The sequence below is a fragment of the Ptiloglossa arizonensis genome, chromosome 8 (genome assembly GCF_051014685.1).
Source record: "Ptiloglossa arizonensis isolate GNS036 chromosome 8, iyPtiAriz1_principal, whole genome shotgun sequence".
Taxonomy (NCBI): Eukaryota; Metazoa; Arthropoda; class Insecta; order Hymenoptera; family Colletidae; genus Ptiloglossa; species Ptiloglossa arizonensis.
The window spans coordinates 15,168,735-15,190,386 of record NC_135055.1 but is presented as its reverse complement, the minus strand read 5'-3'; the positions used below and the strand labels follow the sequence as shown (position 1 = coordinate 15,190,386).

The window sequence follows — 21,652 nt, the reverse complement described above, 5'->3', positions numbered from 1 at the left end:
GCTAATTTCAATACGCGAACTTTCTTTTTACTAATGCTACTCAATGGTAGAACGTCGCGGTTAGTATAAAGTGACGAGCGTGGATAAATTTCGGCTAGGTGATAATTTCGTCCATTATTCTTCACAAAATAGAAATCACGTTACGTATTGGACTGTTAATGGTCGTGTCATCTACTTATGATAGACTACTTAATGCCGGAATTGCTACCCATTTTTGTTTGATATTACTGTAAGTGTGCTCACTTTCAATTATAATCGTCTAACAGTGGTTGATTTTTAAGTATTGTAACTAACTTATAAATGGGTCGGATATAAGTTATTGATGTCAATCTCGTTAAATAGAGAAACGTTTCTAGTTTTAAATTCACGTTTCGTTTACGGTCTGCATCGTGCTGATGACTTACAGTTGGGAAAGAGTAAATAGAACCAACGTATCGTAAAAAGGACAAGATTAGTATGCTTCCAATGGACAATGCTACTAACATGTTCTTCAATGAAAGTTCGGAAAATGCTACCATCGTGAACTGAAAAAAAAATTACACGAGTTATTCGACAATCACGGTGCTCAATAACGAATTAAATGTGATATTTTACTCAATTAAAAAAAAAAAACAGAACTTGGTGTGCGCACAATTATGGAACGCTGTCAGACTGACGAATAAATTGAAGAGATAATTTACACGTAGCAATTCGATAAAATTTCGCAGAAACGTAGTACGAATTAAACTTATATTTTATCACCTGGACTATTATAGAGAAGAACGTGGCGAGGGCGAAAGTCGTTCGTTGAATATATGCAAGAGCAGACTGATCAAATGGCCATAGACCAGCAATACGCAATGAAAAATAGTAGATGCCATGATGTTTGTGGAATACGTCCATGACTTTGTCCAGTGTCGAAGAACGTCTGAGCTCAACACCAGTCGCATCGTCCGACAACACCTCGGTTTCATATTTTATTAACACTATCGGTTTTACCTCGAATTTTCAACGCGTCGGTTATTCATAGAAATGGACAATAATAACTGGAAATTATAGCATACGATGGAAAACCGATCGATTTAATTACATATGTCTCAGGAATTTACGGAATAGAAGTATCGGTTTCAAGAAACCTGAGGAATAAAATGTTGTCGTTTATACTCTTATTTTGCGCGTTAGAGGGTGCAGAATTTTTATTCGGAAATAAACGTACAGAAACGATTCGGACATTGCTCGGAACAGACGTATCTGTCCTTGCTGTAGTTAGACTAGACGATTCGCTTGAAGAGTAGTTTACACAGCGAGTTAAATAATATTGCGTAGAAGTAGAGTTCTGTAAGTAGTTAATTAGTACGAATGGATATAACGCATTCGGCTGTTATTTGGCAAATAACGTGTTTGTGGTATTAAAATAAGTTTTTTAGAATACCATCTCTTCAAATTTTTGGCTTGGACGTAATACAAATTGATTTGTGTTTTCTAGGTACTCTGCATGGACCCCTCCTAACATTTAATGTCTGCTGCAAGTGTTGAAGTTCAATTGGGCATGCATTTTGTACCTACGTGGTAAATGTTTTCTCAAAGATATTTGCTGGAATATTCGGTCGTCAAAAGAAGAATAAGTTCCCTTCTGAAAATGTTGGAAGCAATAGGCCTAGTCCAGCCTCGACTTCAGTTAGTTCACAGGATGGTAAGTGAGAATTGCTCTACCATTGCTAAAGTTCCATTGTTGTAGCACCTATAAAGTCTTGGTCACTACTATAAAGTTTCATATCAGTTCCGAAGAAGCAATCAGGTTCTTATGTAACGTTTTAATCTCGGAAAGAAAACAACACAAATTCGTATTATAGCCATTCAGTTATATTGCACACTGGTAACTTATATATGGAATAGAAATGGATAAACTTTGCGATTCAAGAAAATCTAGTTCCTATTCGTGAAACATTACATTTAAGTATTATGTTATGATAACAAGAAGGTGGTTTTTACTATATTGTTTGAAGATAAAAGGGTGTCAGTGGCAGTGGATTAGAAGCCGTGTAGACCCGAGCAGATCTTCACATTAAATAACAACAGTTTAGTCCAGGACTTAAATCGTCGTGTCAACTGAGTACAAATAATCAAGCTGTTAGAAATCTCAAACGATAAATTATACTGACACAAGTACGTTACCTACAGAAGATTTAGACATGGTTGACAGAAATTTTGAATTGTGTAGCGATTGAATTGCTGTTTTTAGTCGTGGATTCGTCCTTGTGCCGTTGAATTTAAACAAATACTGTCACGATCACCGCTGCCGAACGAACTACAGTGTTGAATATAGTATAGAGAAGTACGAGAAAGATAAACTCAGTATCTAAAACATAAATACTTTTAATGTGGCATCGATGAGTGTAATCACTTATACAGGATAAAACATTAATCATTACCGCTGAAAACCCCTCGTAGCTTGGAGCAACTATATTGAACAGATTAAAGGAACATTGAATCGAACTTCTGTGCACTACTATCAAAAGCAATTTTTGTATACTTATTGGCGCGCAGTACCACACAGAGTCGCATCTGTATTGTTAAATCATTCAACGTAAATACTCTCTTGTTTGCTCTTCGATTTTTATAAACGATTACACGTCAGAAGTATTGAAATTTCCTCAAGTGTGAACTATATTAGATGTGGATGTGAACTTACGTCTTGTAGAAAACATCGATGCTACTGTCGATTATTATTTGACAGTTATGATTGTTTATGAATATAAAGAACAGGTGGCCACCAACTAGCAGGGAAGAAATGCCAAATTCCAATAAATTGTTCCTTTCCGCAATCGCTAGAGTAAACTATTACACACGGTGAAAAATTTTAATATAAAGTACTTTCGATGACACCTGAAGGATTCGCGAAAAATCGATATTAAACCGAATTATTCTAATCTTATATTTCGCGAGGACTCATAACGAAGCGGTATTATACTTTCGGTAATGTAATTTAATTAAACTGTATCAATTCACACGAGTGTTTAGAAAACGGTGGAAGTATTGTATGCGAGAAACGTCACCCTTATAATACTAAGTGATCCATTCTAGTGATACTTACACGGTACAGATTTATAGGGAACGACAGTACAACCACCAGGAGTAGCGATAAGTATGGTAATGCATTTTCCGTTATTAATACAGTAACGACGCTATTTTCATGCACGTATTGCATTCATTTGGTTGATTGACGAAGAATATGCAAGGGAAAATATAGCACGCTTAATAATAAAATCTACCGTAAGGAAGATTGATAAGAAGTTTAAATATATTGCACCAACTTAATCGATTTCTTATGGAAGTCCATGGCTTCCCGTATGCAATCCTTACTGGTGAGGTTGTTTTTCGAGACGACTCTGTTGGCGGCTATGTCGATTGCGTTACATATTCGGTAACTAGAAGGAGAACAAGTTGTTACTAAATTTAGACGGATCATTGGGAAGGTTATCTATTCGTAATTTGTAATATACCTAGTAATTTTAAACAGTCCACGTATGTAATATGTAACAAAGACGAATGACGATTCAATGCAGCTCATCATTAGGGTTCCAACGACAGTTTCTACTATTGCAAGGACTGTTACCCAATTGGCATGTTTGGTTTGTTGAACATGAAATCCGAGGGCATTTAGAAAGGGAAGTTGAATTTCGTCGAAGTGTGCCAGGTAGGTGAGTAGCATTGCGCATATTAAAATTGCAACACCGAAAAATGTTCCAGAAAATCCCACCACTAAAATCGAGAGTAATTATCGTATTAGGAAAAGCTTGAGATTCTCATTCTTGATAGGCGAACACTAATTCGGGAAACAATTCGAAACCGTAAAAATATGAGGTGCAAAACACGACGATGTAAATTTGATATTAGGTTGGTTTCTTGTGTGCACATTGTCTATATAAAATTAGAACAGGATGACAATCATTTCAATATGAGTCCCATAGTGAAACAGTTCCTCAATAACATATAAGGAGAAAACTATCAGTCAGGCTATGATAGACTCGAAATCGCAAAGTTGAGTGTAGGATTTTCTTTTTGTATGAAATAGTATGTATATGTTAAACATCTTACTTATGTATATCAGGATAATACGCCTCGATGTATTTAAATGATTCGTTAGTATTTCTGTTTCGACTGGATTTTTTAGCGTAATGCAATCATTTTCAATACTCCGATAGATAAATTTCGCCTGCAGTCAAGTATAAACGTATTAAAATAGTCACATGGTTGCAATTGACATGTTGCAGACGATCTTTTCTTTAATGGTTCGCGGTGATAGAACTTCGTAGTAAGTATACAGTGATGAGCGGATAATTTTGTGCGTCATTTTTCTGCAAATAGTAAACCCGACTGTTGGCTGGCAAGCAAGATGACAAAATTGTTTAGAGTAGCTCTCGAGATGTCAAAGAGATAATATTTTATTTCTTGCCTCCCAATATCGAATAATTTCACGTTCAATTATTAAATATTACATCAAGTTACCGAAGTCTGAGATCATCTCTCCTTTTTTTCGTAAAACTGACCAATAAATGTACATCACGAATCGATACTCACTACGAAGAGATCTTCCACGCGGGAAATTCGAAATATCGATTTCTGTGGCTGAAAGTGTTCTGTATCGGATTTGGAGACTTACGACTGAAAAACAATACATAAAACCGAGATATCGTAGAAGAAGCAACAAGAGCAGGCCTGAAAAGCACAACGTGGATAACAGATTCTTCATCGTAAACTCGGAGTAAATTAACGTTGTGTACTGAAAAAATGTTCCGTGCGTTAGGTGTGAATTATAGTGCATAACCACATTAATGTAGGAATTCTTATTGGATTAAAAAAGCAAAAAAAAAAAAGAAAATTGGCATATCGTTATTGCCCGACATTGTCACAAGGTGTAAGAAATTATAATTAATCGTTTACACGTAAGAATTGTATTAAATTTCGCAATTTCGATTAGACCTGGTTTTTATCACCTGGATTATTATACAGCCGAGCGTGAGCACACAGAATATGGTTCTTTGAACTTTTGCGAACATCGAGTCGTCAAATGGCCATAAGCCAGCGGAACGAGCCAAGTAGTAGTAAGTATTGTAATGTTTCACAAGATCTTTCACGTCCATATCTTCGTCCGCTGTCGAAGAACGTCTGAGCTCGAAAAATCAGTCGTATCGCCCGACTACACCTCGCCATCATATTTTATTCACGCTGTTTTGTTGTCACGAATTTTCACCGTGTCGCGCGTTCATAGAAGTGGACTACATTTCCCTGAAAATATTGACTTCCGCCGAAGGCCGATCGATTTAATTACGAACGTCGTGGGAACTTAAGAAATACGGAAAATAGTTTCAAGGAAGCCGAGGCATCAAATGTTTTCATTTTACCTCTTTCCTACCAAGAAGAGGGGGGTGTAGAATTTTTATTCCGGATATCGATGTTCAGAAACGACGTGGACGTTGCACGGAGCGGACGTATCTGCTTGCACTGTTTGAGTTTTCTCGAGTACATTAGACCAAGTTTACATCTGTTTCTTCATTATCGATTAGGAAGACAGTCAAGATAATTCGTGTGATGGATAGTTGATACAGTGACGTTAACAATGGTGCATATAGCGGAGTGCCAATGTTATCCACGTCTCGGAAATTTGAGAAATAGAAACACCAGTCTTAATGAAACTGAACTATGTAATGTTGTCGTCTGCCTCGTTATTGTGCACGCAAAGTGGCGCAGAATTTAAATTAGGAATTTTAACGTTCAGAAACGATGCCGAGATTGCACGAAACAGACATGGCTGTCCTTACTGTAGATAAACAAGGTGATTCGTTTCAAGCATAATATACAGTGTTATGTAAATAATTCTGTGAACAGTTAGGGCCCTGTTTATTGGGGTGAAATAGTGTAAATGTGAATAACGTATTCCCGTCAATATTTGGTAAACAAAGCGTGGTCCATTTGAAATTAAGTTTAATAGAACAGTGCCATCTCTTTAGTTTTTAGCATTGGAGCTAATACAAATTAATTTGTCTCTTTTAGGTACTTTACAAGGACCCCTGCCAGCATTTACTGTCTGCTGTAAATATTGAAACTCAACTGGACATGTCTTTTGTATGTATGTGATCAATGTCGTCTGGAACATACATGCTGGAACATTCGGTTCTCGAAAGAGGAATAGGTTCTCGTTTGAATACGTTGGAAGCAGTAGGCCTGGTCCAGCCTCCACATCGGATAGATTACAGGACTGCAAGTAAGAATTGCTCCACCATCGCAAAAAGTTCCATTGTTGTACCACTTGTAAAATCTTGTGCAGGACTATAAGGTTTCATATAAGTTTCGAAGAACCAATCAGGTTTTTACGTAGAGCTTTAAGACCGGAAAGAAAACAACACAAATTCGTATCATAGTTAATCAGTTATATTGCACACTGTTAACTTATGTATAGAATAGAGATGGATAAACTTTGCCATCGAACAAAATCTAGTTCCTATCCGTGAACCATAACAACTAAGTAATAACAACAAGGTGATTTTTACTATACTGTTTCAAGATAAAGGGTTGTCAGTGGCAGTGGATTAACAGCGATTCAATGTCGTTGACGCACTACGCTGCCGTCTTTTCGGATTTTCAAGTGTTGACATGACCAGATCTTGACGGTCAATGACACAATAGTTGATTTTATATGGGATCCAGGACTTGAAACGTCTTATCAACTGAGTACAAATAATCAAGCTATTAGAAATCTCAAACGACAGTTTACGCTGACATAAGTACGTTACCTGCAGAAGATTTAGGCATGATAGACCAAAATTTCGAAATGCGTAGCGATTGAATTGTTGTTTTTACTCGTGGATTCGTTCTTGTGCCGTTGAGTTTTAATAAATACTGCCACGATCACCACTGCGGAACGGACTACAGTGATGAATATAGTATAGAAAAGTAGGAGAAAGTTACACTCAGTATCTAAAACATAAATACTTTTAATGTGGCATCGATGAGTGTAATCACTTAGAGAGGATAAAACATTAATCGTTACCGTCGAAAACCCCTCATAGCTTGGCACAACTATACCGAATAGATTAAACGAACATTGAATCGAACTTCTGTGGATTATTACCAGAAGCAATTTTTGTATACTTATTGGCGCGCAGTACCACACAGTGTCGCACCTGTATTGTTAAATCGTTCAACGTAAATACTGTCTTGTTTGCTCTTCGATTTTCATAAACGATTTCGCATAAGAAATAATGAAATTTCCTGGGCGGTGAACTATTTTAGAATTGTTTGTGAACTTACGTCTTGTAAAAAACATCCATGCTAGTGTCTCGTATTGTTTGACAGTTATGATTGTTCATGAATAGAAAGAACAGATGACCACAGACTATCACTGCAGAAAGGCCAAATTCCAATAAATTATTCCTTTCCGCAACCGTTAGAGTAAACTATCACAAACGGGGAAAAATTTTAATATAAGGTAGTTTCGATGGTTCGTAAAGGATTCCCAAGAAACCGATGTTAAACGGAATTATTCTAACTCTATTCATCGTGAGGATTCGTAAAGAATCTGTACTATACTTTCGGTAATGTAGTTTAACTGAACCATGTCTACGCACACGAGTCTTTAGACGGAGGAAATGTTCAACGCGAGAAACGTCACTGTTGTACTAATTAGTGATTAACTCTTGTAATACTTACACGGTATAGATTTAGAGCTAACGACAGTATAGCCAATAGAATTAGTGGTAAGAATGGTAATGCATTTTCTGTTACGATTATAGTAACAGCGCTGTTTGCACGCACATATTAGGTTCATTCAGTTGATTGACGGATTATATGCAAGAGAAAACAAAGTACGTTTAATAATAAAGTTTGAGGAAAGGAAGATTCATTAGAATTTATATATATATTGCACAAACTTAATCGATTTCTTATGCATGTCCATGGCTTGGCGTATGCAATCGTGACCGGTGGCGTTGTTTTTCGAAACGACTCTGTTGGCGGCTACGTCAATTGCGTTACATATTCGGTAACTAAAAGAAGAACGAGTTGTTACTAAATTTAGGGAGGTTCTTAGGGCGGTTATGCATTTGTAATTTGCAATGTACCTAGTAATTTTAAACAATCCACGTATGTAATATGCAGTAATAACGAATGATGATTCAGTGCACCCCATCATTAAGCCACCAACTATAGATTCTGCTATTGCAACAAGTGATATCAAATTTACATATTTGGTTTGTTGAACATGAAATCCTAGGACCTGTAGAAAACGAGGTCGCAAATCGTCGAAGTGTACCAGGTAGGTAAGTAGTACTGGGACGGTCATAAGTATAACACCGAAAACAATTGTAGAAAGTCCCACCACTAGAATCCAGAGTGATTAACGTATAGGCAGAAGTTTGTGATTGTCATTTTTGTTACGCGAATCCTAACTGCGAAAACAATTTTTTTCGTCAAAATATGAGTCGTGAACTACATTATTTTAATACAATATTGGGCCATCGGTACTCTGCGTGCAAACTGTCTATATAAAATTAGCACCGTTTGATCGAATCCCGCACTGTGGATGACGATCATTTGAATATCAGAGTCAAAGTGAAACAGTTTATCAATAATATATATCGTCAAAACTATCAGTCAGGTCATGATAAACTCAAAATCGTTTAACTGACTGTAGGGTTGCCTACTTGTATGAAATAGTATGTACGTGTTAAACGTCTTACTTATGTACATCAGGATAATACGCCTCGATGCAGTTAAATGATTCGTCAGTATCTTCGCTTCGACTGGATCTTTTAGCGTAATGCAATCACTTTCAATACTCCGATAGATAAATTTCGCCTGTAGAAAAGTATAAGCATATTAAAATTGTTACATAGTTGCAATTGGCAAGTTGCAGACGATTTTTTCTGCAATGTTTCGCGGAGATAGAACTTTGTGTTTGGCGACTTACGAGTGAGAAACAATATATAAAAGCGAGGTATCGCAGAAAAATCAACAACAGTGGGCCTGAAAAGCACAACGAAGCTAATAGATTCTTCACCGTAAATTCGGCGTATATTAACGTTACAAACTGAAAGAATGTTTCGTGCGTTAGTTGTCGATTATAGTGTTTAACAACTTTAAATTATGAGTTCTTATACGATTAAAAAAGCGAAACAAGAAATGGGTATGTCGTTATTGCGCGACATTGTGCGAATGATAGGGAGAATTATTATACAATTAATCGTTTGCACGTAAGAATCGTATCTAATTTCGCAGTAGCGGTTAGACATGGTGTTTATTACCTGGATCATTACGCAGCCGAGCGTCAGCAGAGGAAAAGTTATTCTTTGAACTTTAGCAAGCATCGAATTGTCGAATGGCCATAGCCCGGCGAAACGAGCAATGTAGTAGTAAGTGTTGTAATGCTTTACGAGATCTGTCACGTCCATCTCTAGGTCCGCTGTCGAAGAACGTCTGAGCTCGAAAACCAGACGCATCGTCCGACTACACCTCGCCATCATATTTTATTCACGCTGTTTTGTTGTCACGAATTTTCACCGTGTCGCGCGTTCATAGAAGTGGACTACATTTCCCTGAAAATATTGACTTCCGCCGAAGGCCGATCGATTTAATTACGAACGTCGTGGGAACTTAAGAAATACGGAAAATAGTTTCAAGGAAGCCGAGGCATATAATGTTTTCATTTTACCTCTTTCCTACCAAGAAGAGGGGGGTGTAGAATTTTTATTCCGGATATCGATGTTCAGAAGCGACGTGGTCGTTGCACGGATTGGACGTATCTGCTTGCACTGTTTGAGTTTTCTCGAGTACATAAGACTAGGATTACATCTGTTTCTTCATTATCGACTAGGAAGACAGTCAAGATAATTCGTGTGATGGATAGTTGGCACATTGACTCGAACAATAATAATAATTCTCGGAAAGAAGGGTACGTAGAGATTTCTGTAAGGTATGTCTCAAAATGGTACATCAATTTCCATCATTTTTTTATTCACACTTTCTCTTATCGGTCAGCGCTTTGACACGAACTGAGCTTTTAATCTTCAGGTTGCTATATGGTGCACAGAATTTCCTGTGCATTTACGTATGTTTAATATCAGTTTACTACATATGCATTTGTCGCAATAAGGTTGGAATGCTATTCGTCCGTAACACGATTGTCGATAGTTGCGTTGGGGTTCATCGAGGACATAACATTTTTAAATACAAGCCCGTGATTCGCCAGTGTTTGTTCAACTGTTTGTATCTCGATTAGGAACCGTATCGTACGGTGTAGAGTACAGTGAAATAGGAGAAGGACGTGTTGAGCATCTGAAATTAAGATTCTTTGTGCAGACATCAGAATTGTCAATCGCGATGGAAGTGTTATCAGTGAATAGAGAAGCGTGTATTTTCGAATGTAAATTCCCGTTAAACGTCAATATTACCGAGGCGAATCCCTGCACCGATGGAACGTAAACGCTAGCCAACACCGGTATACAGCTTTTCGACGTTCTTTGAAGTATCATAAGTAGCAATTTCTTTAGTCTCTGCGGAAGCGCGTACCATCGTGTGTTGCACCTAAATTATGAGTACGCTTTTGACTTTTCAATAATTTACATATACATATATATATTTATTTATAAATTAATATAAATAATATATAAATGTATATATATAAATAATATCTATATCTTCTCCGAATAATCCGGATACTTGTAACATTACTTCTACCGTAGTTTACTCACGTTTCGTGGAACACGGTCAAAGAATGATCGATGTACATCTGATAGTTGTAGTTCTCGTGGTAGGAGTAGAGAAAATATAAGAGAGTGATGCAACCGAATAGTACAGTCTCGTTTAATTTGTTTGTCGAATGACAAAGTACAACGATCTATTGTTCGAAAAGAAACAGTTTCTATTGTAGTCGAGATTAGATTTATCGTTTCTTTCTTACGCAAAATATTCGTAAATACACGAGAAGCGTTTGTACAATTTAAGCAACGTTTACGGTACCCTAGATCCGCGAAAAGGAGGCTAATGTGTGTTTACATTCCCACTCTGGTATACCAGCTACCCTATCGTTATATGTATTCATCGATAGCGGCCAATAGCAACAATACGTGCGATGGTAGGGGAGCTGGTAGAGCGTAACTGTAGTTAACGAATAACTAACACGTGCTTACATCCCCCACTGACGTCTTCTAGCTCCCCTATTGTTCCATACATTGTCGCAGTTGGACGAGGAGGGCAACGATGATCGACAGTGGCCAATAGCAACAATGCGTGCGATGGTAGGGTCGCTGGTGGATAGGAGTGGGGCTATAATACTTGTTAACCTTCGTCTAGTTGACGGCCAGTAGTTCGCGCACAAGGTTGTTCGTGTTTCTTCTGGCGAATGAACCGCGTTCTCCTGGTAATTTAGTTTCATTGTTTGCCTATGGTGTATGTATATTTATAATATGTTCTTCGTTGATCGGGTTTTACTGTTCGTTGTGAGTTCTGGACGACTTCTACCTTCGTTTGAGCTCTGTGTGAATACTACCTTCGTTGTGAGTTCTGTGTGAATTCTACCTTCGTTTGAGTTCTGTGTGATTTCTACCTTTGTTGTGAGTTCTGTACGACTTCTACCTTCGTTGTGAGTTCTGTGTCAATTCTACCTTCGTTGTGAGTCCTGTACAACTTCCACCTTTGTTGTGAGTTCTGTACGACTTCTACCTTCGTTGTGAGTTCTGTGTAAACTCTACCTTCGTTGTGAGTTTTCTACGATTTATACCTTCGTCGTGAATTCTACATGAGTTAGATAAGAGATATATTCTTGGGGATAAATTTCAGGATTATCTAATTAGTCTATCGAGCGATTAAGCACGCGACAGTAACTAGATCGAGATCACGTTGGTTGTGAAAATCGGTAGCATAACTTCTTGTAAAATACGAAGGGTAAATCACTCACCTGGAACATGTGAACTGTCGTGGAGATTACTATCACCCCGATGATAAGGGAATACGTCGTCGATGTGAACGATCTGGTGTATTCGAAGATGCTTGAACAGCGAAAACATTGTTACACCCGGATTGTCACTATGATCGTCGCGTTTAACAATCTCGGTACCGACCTCACGAGTCTTTTGTACATTTTCAATGCCCCGCAAATTCTGCCATAAGTCTGATAGTCGCTCTCGAATCCCGAATGTTCCGTTTCGGGCGAATCGTCGATCGCGCTCTTTATTCGATAACTGCAAGTGTTAACATTTTTTTTCTATTTGCGAATACGAACGAAGGAAAGATAAGAAATATAGTAGAGCCTTCTGTATACGTATTAATTGCGAAACGAAAAACGAGGGAATTTTTGGACAATAGAACGATCACTTTTTATATCGAATTTCATTTACTCGAATGGAAATCAAGAAAATGCATGTTTTGTTTCAATATTTAAGGATCTTGTGTGTTTCACTCTGCTAGATCACATAGGTTTTTCAATACGTGTAACAATGTAGAGTTATATCCTTTTTGTCCTTCAAAAAGCTTTGTGGATGACTTGGGACGTTCAAGAGTGAACAAGGAAACAGTTAGGAGATATTTTACATCGATTTATTTATATAAGAGGCATCGATGGGTCGACTACAGGATTCCGTGTCTGACTAGATCCGAGAGAAACTACTTGTGGACCGAGAATAGCAATCTATATCATTCTTAGCATCGAACAAACGGTGCACTTGTTTCGGGCCTTGCATTCACGGGGCCTCACAGGTATTATTACTCCTAGAATTCATAAAAAATGAACGAAGGTAATCGTATTATTCCTGTGGTAAATTTAAATTAAGAACTATATATCCACAGAATTGAGATGCACCGTGAAAGGTAGTTTACAGAAGAATGTAAGTTTGTAAAGGACATTGTATAGTGTAGGGATTAACATCTAGAAACTCTTTAATTGTGTTAAAATATAGGGACCTGCAATCTTTTGAAACGTCACTGATAACGACTGCCATTTGTAGAGTAGTCAGTTAACTATCAATTATAAAGACTATTGTGAATCGTTCTGATAGAGAAGAGGGGGTTTGGATACAGGAGGCTCTATTGTCATTCGTTTCTCAAAGTACCTGATTATACGAAATATCGCGCAATGATGATGCGTTATAAGGGAGAACAGAGAATCCACTGCTATCACTATCGCAAACCCGATAATGTAGACGGTAAGCGCGTGTCCAAATATTAGAAAAATGTGCTCGTCTTGATCCGTGGAATGTACTATTCCTAATATAAAGTGAAGCGGTCGTGATTCGTTCAAAGGAACCACGATATCCAAGAGGCACGGCCATATCAGCGTCAAACAAGCAACACCGATTACCGCAATGACAATTACTGAAATTTTTCGCATGTTAAAAACGCATCCTTCGATTGAATATTTTTTTAACGGTATATTGTTTAAAACTTGTGAATTTCGCGTGCACGCAGCTAGTATTACATTGTACTGGAAGACATTTCATTTGCAAAGTCCACTTAGTTGCAAAGAAGTCTAATTTTCGAGAAAGTATACAATAATTGTAACTTTTTTTTTTCAAGAAACTATGATATATTTTAATTGACAATTTTGCACATGTATTTATACGTCTTCTTTAAAGGTGTACAATATATATATATATATATATATATTTTTATGTAACAAAAATATTGAAACACATGTATAAAATTTCAAACTCGTAAATTCGGTGAACGTAATTTCTGAAGTGTCTTACGTATGCGAATCAGGATGATCCGGTTTTGCATTTTCGCGTATCGTTCCAGTATCTCGGTCTCCTTTTTGTCGATGATCACGTCCCAATCGTAATCTATATTTTCTAAGACATACTTTATCTAGAGTTACGAATTTTTGCGTCAAAATCAACCACAATTCGTTCAATATATTCGACACGGTGTGTTTGATATGTGTTAAGGGTACGAAATTAGCATGCATGGTTGCCATTTCCACTTACAACTAAGGTAAACAGTTACGTTGTAAATGAAAAATGTACCAGATTAATTTTCGCTGCAATAGCGTCAACATTGTTGTTGCTATTCGTTCACTCACTTTATCCTGATGCAATATGATACTAATGTACTTGACGGCGACCAGTAGGTACTGACACAAAAAGGTGATGAAGAAGATGAGACGATTCCCAGTAACCTTGTACTCGATCAGCGATATTGTCTGAAGGAATTTGTTTCTTATTAATCGATAACAAGTCAACAGTGTCATTAGTGTGAGATCTACACCGAGAGAAAACGAGACAGAGTTAACTATGTAACCATAATTGTTACATTTTTTCGTTATATCTTTTTGCAAGTATTACCGATCGATCGGTGATATTTTTCCGGTGAAAATGAACCCAAACACGACCATATTCGGATTACTTCTATTATAAGTCATTCGAATCATTTATAAAGAATGTCCAATGATTTGTAATTGAAAGTAATCCGAACTAGGTCGTGTTTGGACTCATTTTAATCGGGAAAATTCCGCCGATCCTTTAATAATACTCTCATGAAAATATATTGAAAAATATACAAATTTCAAGTTCCATTGGCGCTCTCACCACGAACTGTCACGCGTTTGAGTCAGTGGTGAGAATGATTTTGTTACTCAGATGAGGTGCAACTACTGTAGCTCGAAAGCAGGAATTACTGTATTCATATTGTTCGTTATCGTTCCGCCTGACGGAATAATAACAAATATTAACAGTTACATGTGGTACTGAACATAAAATAAATACTGCTTCACAAAATCGGTACATATACGGTGTTCCGAACTATTCGATCACACATAATCCGTGTAAATCATCAATCGTATTTAATTAAAATTAAATGTGTTTCCTTTAAAATCAGAATGACACGTGAATTCGTATTGTTTCTGTTCTTGGGAACATTGTGGCAATACTTTTATTGTTCTTTATTCATAATGAAACGAGGCAAAGAAGTGTATTGTTATAACGAATCAACGAACGAAAACAATCGAAAATTACTAATCGTATCAATAAATAAGTATCGTGTACACATAGGTGTGCGTTTCTTCTTTAAACTTCTGAGTTTAGAAGTTATTTTAAACGCAAAAATTTAATAATGAGCCAAGAACTGTTACCTCAGAAACCAGGATAGATATCAGTACACCCAAACATATTACTCTTTGCACGATAACGAATAAGGATCTCTTGAAGGGCCAGATGCCAGTTAACGTTAAAAGTTTACGATTCAAAGTGAAAGAGTCCCTTTCGAAGACGTTCATGTCGCCACGATCGACGAATCGCATCTACGGGATGAGAAATGAAGCAACTATCGAGCGAAACTCGCTACCATTATTTATTTAACGAGTTACAATCTTCGGGTGCAGAGTTCTCCGTATCGTGTTTCGAAACGACGCGAATAACATTGTAAAATTTATTTGAAAAATTGCACGCGTCGTGTGAAAAATACCGGTTGCGTTACACGTTGTTGCACTCTCCCTCTCCAAATGGAGGTAAATAAATTACACCCTGTGGAAAATGATGTTTCGATCGCCGTGAGATAGTCAACGTTAGTTATTTTTCTATTTCATAGGGGAGGGGGAATTCTTGAGAAAATCGAGAAGCACAGCACAGTCCGTATCGAGCTTTCGAACGAACAACTTCGTTGTGGTCTCCAGAGAATTCTTTTTTTTTTTCATTTAAAAAGTGTTTGTTCTTTTTGAACGGTTTGCGCTCAAAATATGGGGAATATCAGAGCTGTACTATAAGGGAGAAATTTTTTCTTTATTGCTTAATCGAATTAAATTTGTTTTCGAACAAATCATAGCGATTGGCAATTTGAAAGTAAAGAATATGGTACGTTGTTTCTCGTCGAGAGCATAATTTGTGATTATTTAAAGAATAACAATATTGTACGATATTAAGACTCGCAGTGAATATAAATTTTGTAACACGAATTTAACGACGATTTACAATGTGTGATATTAAATATTTCCGTATTTATGATATTAAACATTTTTTTGAATTTGTTTAAATTTTCTTCGATAACTGTGTGTTGTAAATAATGAGATCAATGATTGTAAATTAAAACAATATGCATGCTTCGAACGAATCATTTAATACATTTAATAACGCGTGAAAATATTTTATTACATTCTCATATATTGCCCTGTTATTGTGTATTGGTATATGTGTGTTTGAGAACCTTTAAATGAAAAATATAAACAGCGAATATTATCGATAATATAAATAGGATGCTTCGTGTCTTAATTGCATTGAATCTATATTATTATTATATCACACTCGATGTAGTATAAATACAACCAAACAAATTGTTAAGAAGAATCTGTTAGTTACTGAATGATATCAACAATTTCTCAATACTTATCGTCTATCCAATTACGTAGAATTTCTACACGAAATATTGGTGTAAAATATTCTTATCAACGTTGAAAGTTAACCAAAAGTTATTTAGTCGTGCAATATTAAAAGCAGTATCGTATGTTTGTACTGGGTAATAATTGGAAATTGAATCTCGACGGAGAAAATTTTACAAAGATAAAACTAATTATGAAACTTTCGTTCTGTTACAGATTTGAAACAAACTCCAGTAGAATACGGTCTTTCAAGACAAAATCCAATCTGTAGCTTGATCTGTAGACGATTGTGGAGTTGAATTTTTTACAATTAACAAGTGAAAAGGGAAATTATTACACAAGAATAACGTGCGGTTACATCGAGGAGAAAGAAATTCAGGTACAGCAATTTAATGGTTAACTGTATAAATGAATTCTAAATATTTTACGCGAGAAACAGAACAATATACATATTTCATTTTTACAACAATATATATACTTCATGGAATTATGTACTGTTGATCATACATGCCACGAATAGATTTTCAATGGGAATTCTCGCATATGTACGACGTACTTCGAAAGAGTCTGGCTCGTAAAATTATGATCGTTATTTCCGACGATTGAAATAAATCTGATCCAAGAACCGAATGTAAATTTCATTGTACGCATACGCGTCATTGCGCACAGTAGTGCATCGATCACGTTACGTTTTTTACAATCACCGTAATTTAATACTATTTTCCTAACATACGACGATACGAACCTGCATGACCGAGACGTTTCAACAGAATCTTTGAAGAATTTTTAAAAACAAGTAATTAAAAAGAAACCAGATTCAATATACAGATTATCCAACCACTCGACGAACCTTTCTTCTTTAAATTTATCTAACCAACGAAAACCAATTTTCAGTGCGTAAATTTAAAATACGAAAAGTACACAGTTAAAGAAATAGAAGATTATCGCAACGAGGTAGCAAAAATCTGCGCAGAGACACGAATAATTTACAATCAACAGACAACAAAATTTCTAAAGATTTTAAAATTATTCAAATCTACGTTCGTAGAATTCTACACTACCTCCTAAACATTAGAAGCTCTCAGAAACAATCGTAGAAAAATCATTCGTTCCTGATTAGAAGCATAAATTCAAAATACGGTAGAAAAATAGTAAAATCATATTTCTTTGCATATTTTTTATCGTATTCTTTCATATTGTACAATCGCTTTAAACGTGACAAAAGTCTATTGATTCTTCTTCGAAAAGTTGTCACCTGTTACCAAAAAAAAAAAAGAAAAAAAACAATCTCTGTCCAATTCTTCGAATTCCTAACGGACAACCCTCCTCGATTAAAGGCGCGCACTCGCCCGACGCGAATCGCTCGAGGCCCTCGCTAAGCGGCAAAACGAAGCCTTGGCGGTTGATTTACGCGTCGTTTCGAGGTGAGCTATCGCAAAATTGCTAGTCTAGGGGGACGAAGGGGTCTCTCCCCTCCTCCCGTACAGCATAACTGATTGCTCTAAGCGTTGCCGATCTCTCGATGTCCTTCCTTCCTTCCTGCCTGGCTACCTACCTACCTATCTGCCTACGTGGTCGCTGGACAGCCTACCAGGTGATAGGCTAACCGACACCGATCGTGTGGGCACGCGATCAGCGACGAGGTAAGGATTCGATCGACGATACGAGTGTTACGGGTCACGTCGACTCTTCCATCGGGTCTCTATCCGTGGATTGGTCCTTTTTCCGATTGGATTTCTTCCTTTTCTAGCCCCCGGTGGACGTTTTTCTTCCCCGAACGGAGAACCGAGACCTTCCAGGGATCCTCGAGGATACGGAGCCTCACGGACAACATTGCTCGGGACTGAGCAGGTATACTTGGAACCGACTGATGTTGGCTGTGTAACAACACGCCCGAGGTTGTTCAAAGACCGCGCGGATTTTGGGATACGCGAGTTCGCTGCTGACTTTCGGAACGGTACCGTAATTAGTATTTGTCGAGCCAGGGCCAAGTAGAGAGTTACAGGGACTTATTTCTAAATAGTTTTCAAATGTTGTTGCAGTGTGCGATGGTACTTTAGAAACCTACATTTCGGGACAGTATGTTTTATGGTTACTATATATATGTGTAAAAGTACGTCGGAAGAATTGTACGCCCCGTCTGGTGTAATTATATTCGTTCGTTTTGTATAAAATGTGAAAGTATCGATCAGAGTGGGACTCGAGACGAGTGCGGGGCCTCTGAAGTGGATTGCTCATCGAGACCTGTTGATTCTAGCAGCAGAGTCATTTGTTTAATGCGTCTGTACTTTTGGTTCGTCTTATTGTCGAATATGAAGTGTGTGAATTCAGATTCAAGAAATCCTAAATTATAAGTTTGATGGTCAATGAGTTTCAATTCGCGAAAGTTGATCCAAAAGGGGGTTGTAAATAATTATCGAACCGCGAGATTCTCCAATTTGATTATCCAAGTTTTCAACTTCGAACTGCTTTTTATAGTAAGGGAATGTTCAGTGTAATCGTCGTATCGCTTTGTTATTTAGTTAATAATCCACGAGTCGGTTCTATCAACGAACCGAGACACCAGAGGGAAGCACTAAACTCGCATGGTACGGCTCGAGGGGTCTGTTTCATTCCTCGCGTACTGTTTCAGCTCTGTCCCCGCGAGGATACATGTTTCATCCGTAGGCGGGGGTTTACAAAGAAATTTACAGCCTTTTCCATCTGCCGTAAACCGGTATAAAACAATGAAAGTGAACAACGAACGTATCCATCCGGGGGGAAAAACAACGAAAACAGAAGGAGAACGAGAGATGTGTCCAATATATTTCAATCAGAAGCTGGTCGAATATTGGCGCGCTGCGAAACGACTCTCTGTCACTTTTACTGTTTCTCGAACTGTGATCCGGGGAAACCGGTTGCAGACGTGTACAGAGTGTTCCAGAACTATTGGTACATAAACTTGGCTGGTCGATAAAAATCATAAATGGAGACGGAGACGACTCGCGTGGATCATCCCCAAAGTGGCCGATACTAATGAAACGTTACAGGTTTGAACAACGAGTGAAAATAAAAGATACGGTACACTTTTTGTCACCTATTGTAACTCGAGTTTATGATACGAAAGTACCATATTTTTCACCGATCTACGAACCTTCGAAATTTCATCGAAGTATGCGTTGACAATTTTGCGAACGTTGGTTTGCAATATTTCTTCTTTTATGTAAATTTTTATATCGATAGTCTTCTGTACACCCGTTGGATACTATTGCGAGAGAACTAATATGTCGACTGATAGCGTTTCTTTTTAGTTTGCAAATGATAAAATTAAATACAACGGAATACCTCGATAATTGCACAAAATGGCTCTGAAAATACCTACAGGTATCGAGGTTTGTGCAGTTATTGGGGTAACTTTGTCTCTAGCTATGTAATTTCTGTACTATCGACATCATTTAATGAAACTTGACAGAAATACTGTTTAAAGTATGCTCTCTTAACGCGTATACGAAACATTGATATCAGAGGTTCAATATCGTTGGAAAAAAATTTCCAAAATTATCTTTTTGTTTCGGAAGGTGACGTTCTTCCTTGAGACTCTTCTCGTGTTTGTATATTTGAGTTTTATTCGCTTGAGAATTTAAAGAACGATACAAACTTGCGCAAATTCCGACTGTAGATTTTCATCGTGGAAAATTTACACGATTTTGGAGCACCCTGTATTTCACCGACTGCGAAGAGGACAGCGACGGTTTGAACGCGAGTTATCGAGCCTTGAAGTCGAATGAATCGACGCGAGTAGGCGTATTGATATCGATATTGAATTACGACGCCGTGACACTCTTTTGAGAAGCCACTGAGAGGATCGATCGTGCTCGAATCCTTTGTGTTAACATGGCTCGAGGATGTCGTTTCTCTTCTTAACGACCGTCCGATCGTGGCCACCGATCGATTGTTATTTTACCATCGTGTCCGGTACTATGATGTTTTCATTTTATGTATACGATGCCAGAAGGATAGCGATATATCACGATCGTAAGATTTGTTGGCTGTTCGAAGTTTTGATAGATATCACTCGAGCTCTGGATTTTTACGCGACTCCATTTTGTATCGATGGGACGTATCAAGGGTTTCTCAATGGGATCGATAATTTTTCATAACGGTGGGATAACGACACGAAAATTATAACGTTCGAGAATTTAGTAATTGTTAATAGTTGCGTATTAATACTAAATATCCGTGCGTTGAAAAACATACGATTACGTGTAAAAGAAAAAAAGGAAAACATTTTTAATCACACGGATCTTGTACACCTCAACTTGCAAAAAAGTTAATAACGTTCGAGGATTCAGTAATTGTTAGCGAATGGTTATTAATACTAAAATATCCATGCATTGAAAAACATATGATTACGTTAAAAAAAAAAAAAAAGAACGTAGTTAATCTCACAGACCTCGCACACCTCACCCTACAAAAAAGTTAATAACATCAGAATATGCCTCTCCGAGGCGTTCAATTTTCATTGAAACATTTCTCGCTACGGATAATAACAGAGACGTAAATCAAGATCGTAATATCAGACGAGACACCCTATATAGCAGTCAGATGAAAGGTCGAGGTACGAATATAGCTGTTCTACGACTTAACCCTTTAGCTCCCAAAGGGGTTCGCACGATAGATGCCATTGCAAATTTGATGAAATGGCAGCGTCTCCAATATAACAAACATTGCCTCTTGTCGACAAAAGGATCGATCCCAATTTTATGCATCGTGCTAATGAACACGAGATATAATCAACATGAAATATACCTACAACTTGACGTTTCAGCTAGAGGAGGTTCATAAGTTAGAGACAAATTTGGAGTGTTAGGAAAGAATAAACAAAATAGAACGTAAGTACAAGAACGTTGTACTTTGTAGCAGTAACGTGCAATGTAGAGTTTGGAATATAGCTACTTGACAACCTAATCCATAAACTCCCAAAGGGATTGCAAATTTGACACTATTGCGTTATTCTAAATTTATAATAGTTAGCGAAACAAAAAGAAAACAGAATCCAAGTGCAAGAATATCCGATTCTCTAGCAACAAGACTCAAGATCCAACTTGGAATACATCCGTTTCACAATCAAACCATTCATCTCCCAAAGGAATTGAACATTTGGTACCAGCGCCCTATTGCACTGCTGCACCATTGCAATTTCGGAGTATTGAACAAAAATAAACTTAGCAGAATCCAAGCACAATAGCCACCCATTCTGTAACAACAAGACGAAAGCTTCAACTTGGAATACATCTGTTCCACAAGCTAACCCTTCACCTCCCAAAGGAATTGCAA

The 21,652-nt window shown here is 37.4% G+C and overlaps 1 protein-coding gene and 3 long non-coding RNA genes across 5 annotated transcripts; 2 read left to right on the top strand and 2 right to left on the bottom strand.

The window, feature by feature from the left end:
• Window positions 1-1,186: 1,186 nt before the first annotated feature.
• Window positions 1,187-5,874, bottom strand: LOC143150429 (uncharacterized). Its single transcript, XM_076318699.1, has 10 exons — window positions 5,385-5,874; window positions 4,977-5,281; window positions 4,643-4,762; window positions 4,078-4,195; window positions 3,483-3,741; window positions 3,294-3,407; window positions 3,074-3,164; window positions 2,672-2,817; window positions 2,159-2,544; window positions 1,187-2,088 (listed from the first exon to the last, which is right to left on the bottom strand). The coding sequence occupies exons 2-9, from the start codon at window positions 5,121-5,123 to the stop codon at window positions 2,250-2,252; spliced, it is 1,290 nt and encodes a 429-aa protein (XP_076174814.1). The 5' UTR covers window positions 5,124-5,281; window positions 5,385-5,874; the 3' UTR covers window positions 1,187-2,088; window positions 2,159-2,249.
• Window positions 1,623-6,861, top strand: LOC143150441 (uncharacterized). 2 transcript variants are annotated; one of them, XR_012993057.1, is made up of 2 exons: window positions 1,623-1,672; window positions 6,034-6,861. It is a non-coding gene; the product is annotated as an uncharacterized LOC143150441 (long non-coding RNA). The 2 variants fall into 2 exon arrangements; XR_012993056.1 differs by lacking the exon at window positions 1,623-1,672 and adding an exon at window positions 5,455-5,815.
• A 3,926-nt stretch (window positions 6,862-10,787) lies between these two features.
• On the bottom strand, window positions 10,788-11,720 carry LOC143150438 (uncharacterized). Its single transcript, XR_012993054.1, has 2 exons — window positions 11,166-11,720; window positions 10,788-10,873 (listed from the first exon to the last, which is right to left on the bottom strand). It is a non-coding gene; the product is annotated as an uncharacterized LOC143150438 (long non-coding RNA).
• A 4,837-nt stretch (window positions 11,721-16,557) lies between these two features.
• LOC143150444 (uncharacterized) lies at window positions 16,558-18,291 on the top strand. Its single transcript, XR_012993060.1, has 3 exons — window positions 16,558-16,715; window positions 17,674-17,979; window positions 18,087-18,291. It is a non-coding gene; the product is annotated as an uncharacterized LOC143150444 (long non-coding RNA).
• Window positions 18,292-21,652: the final 3,361 nt, after the last annotated feature.

Excerpts from the sequence above, each read along its gene's own strand:
- LOC143150429 (XM_076318699.1), bottom strand. The coding sequence starts at position 5,123 with ATGGACGTGAAAGATCTTGTGAAACATTACAATACTTACTACTACTTG. Across the intron at positions 4,196-4,642 it reads TTATGTATTGTTTTTCAGTC|GCGAAATTTATCTATCGGAG; the intron begins GTAAGTCTCCAA and ends ACTTGACTGCAG. Across the intron at positions 3,742-4,077 it reads TATTATCCTGATATACATAA|TGGTGGGATTTTCTGGAACA; the intron begins GTAAGATGTTTA and ends TCTCGATTTTAG.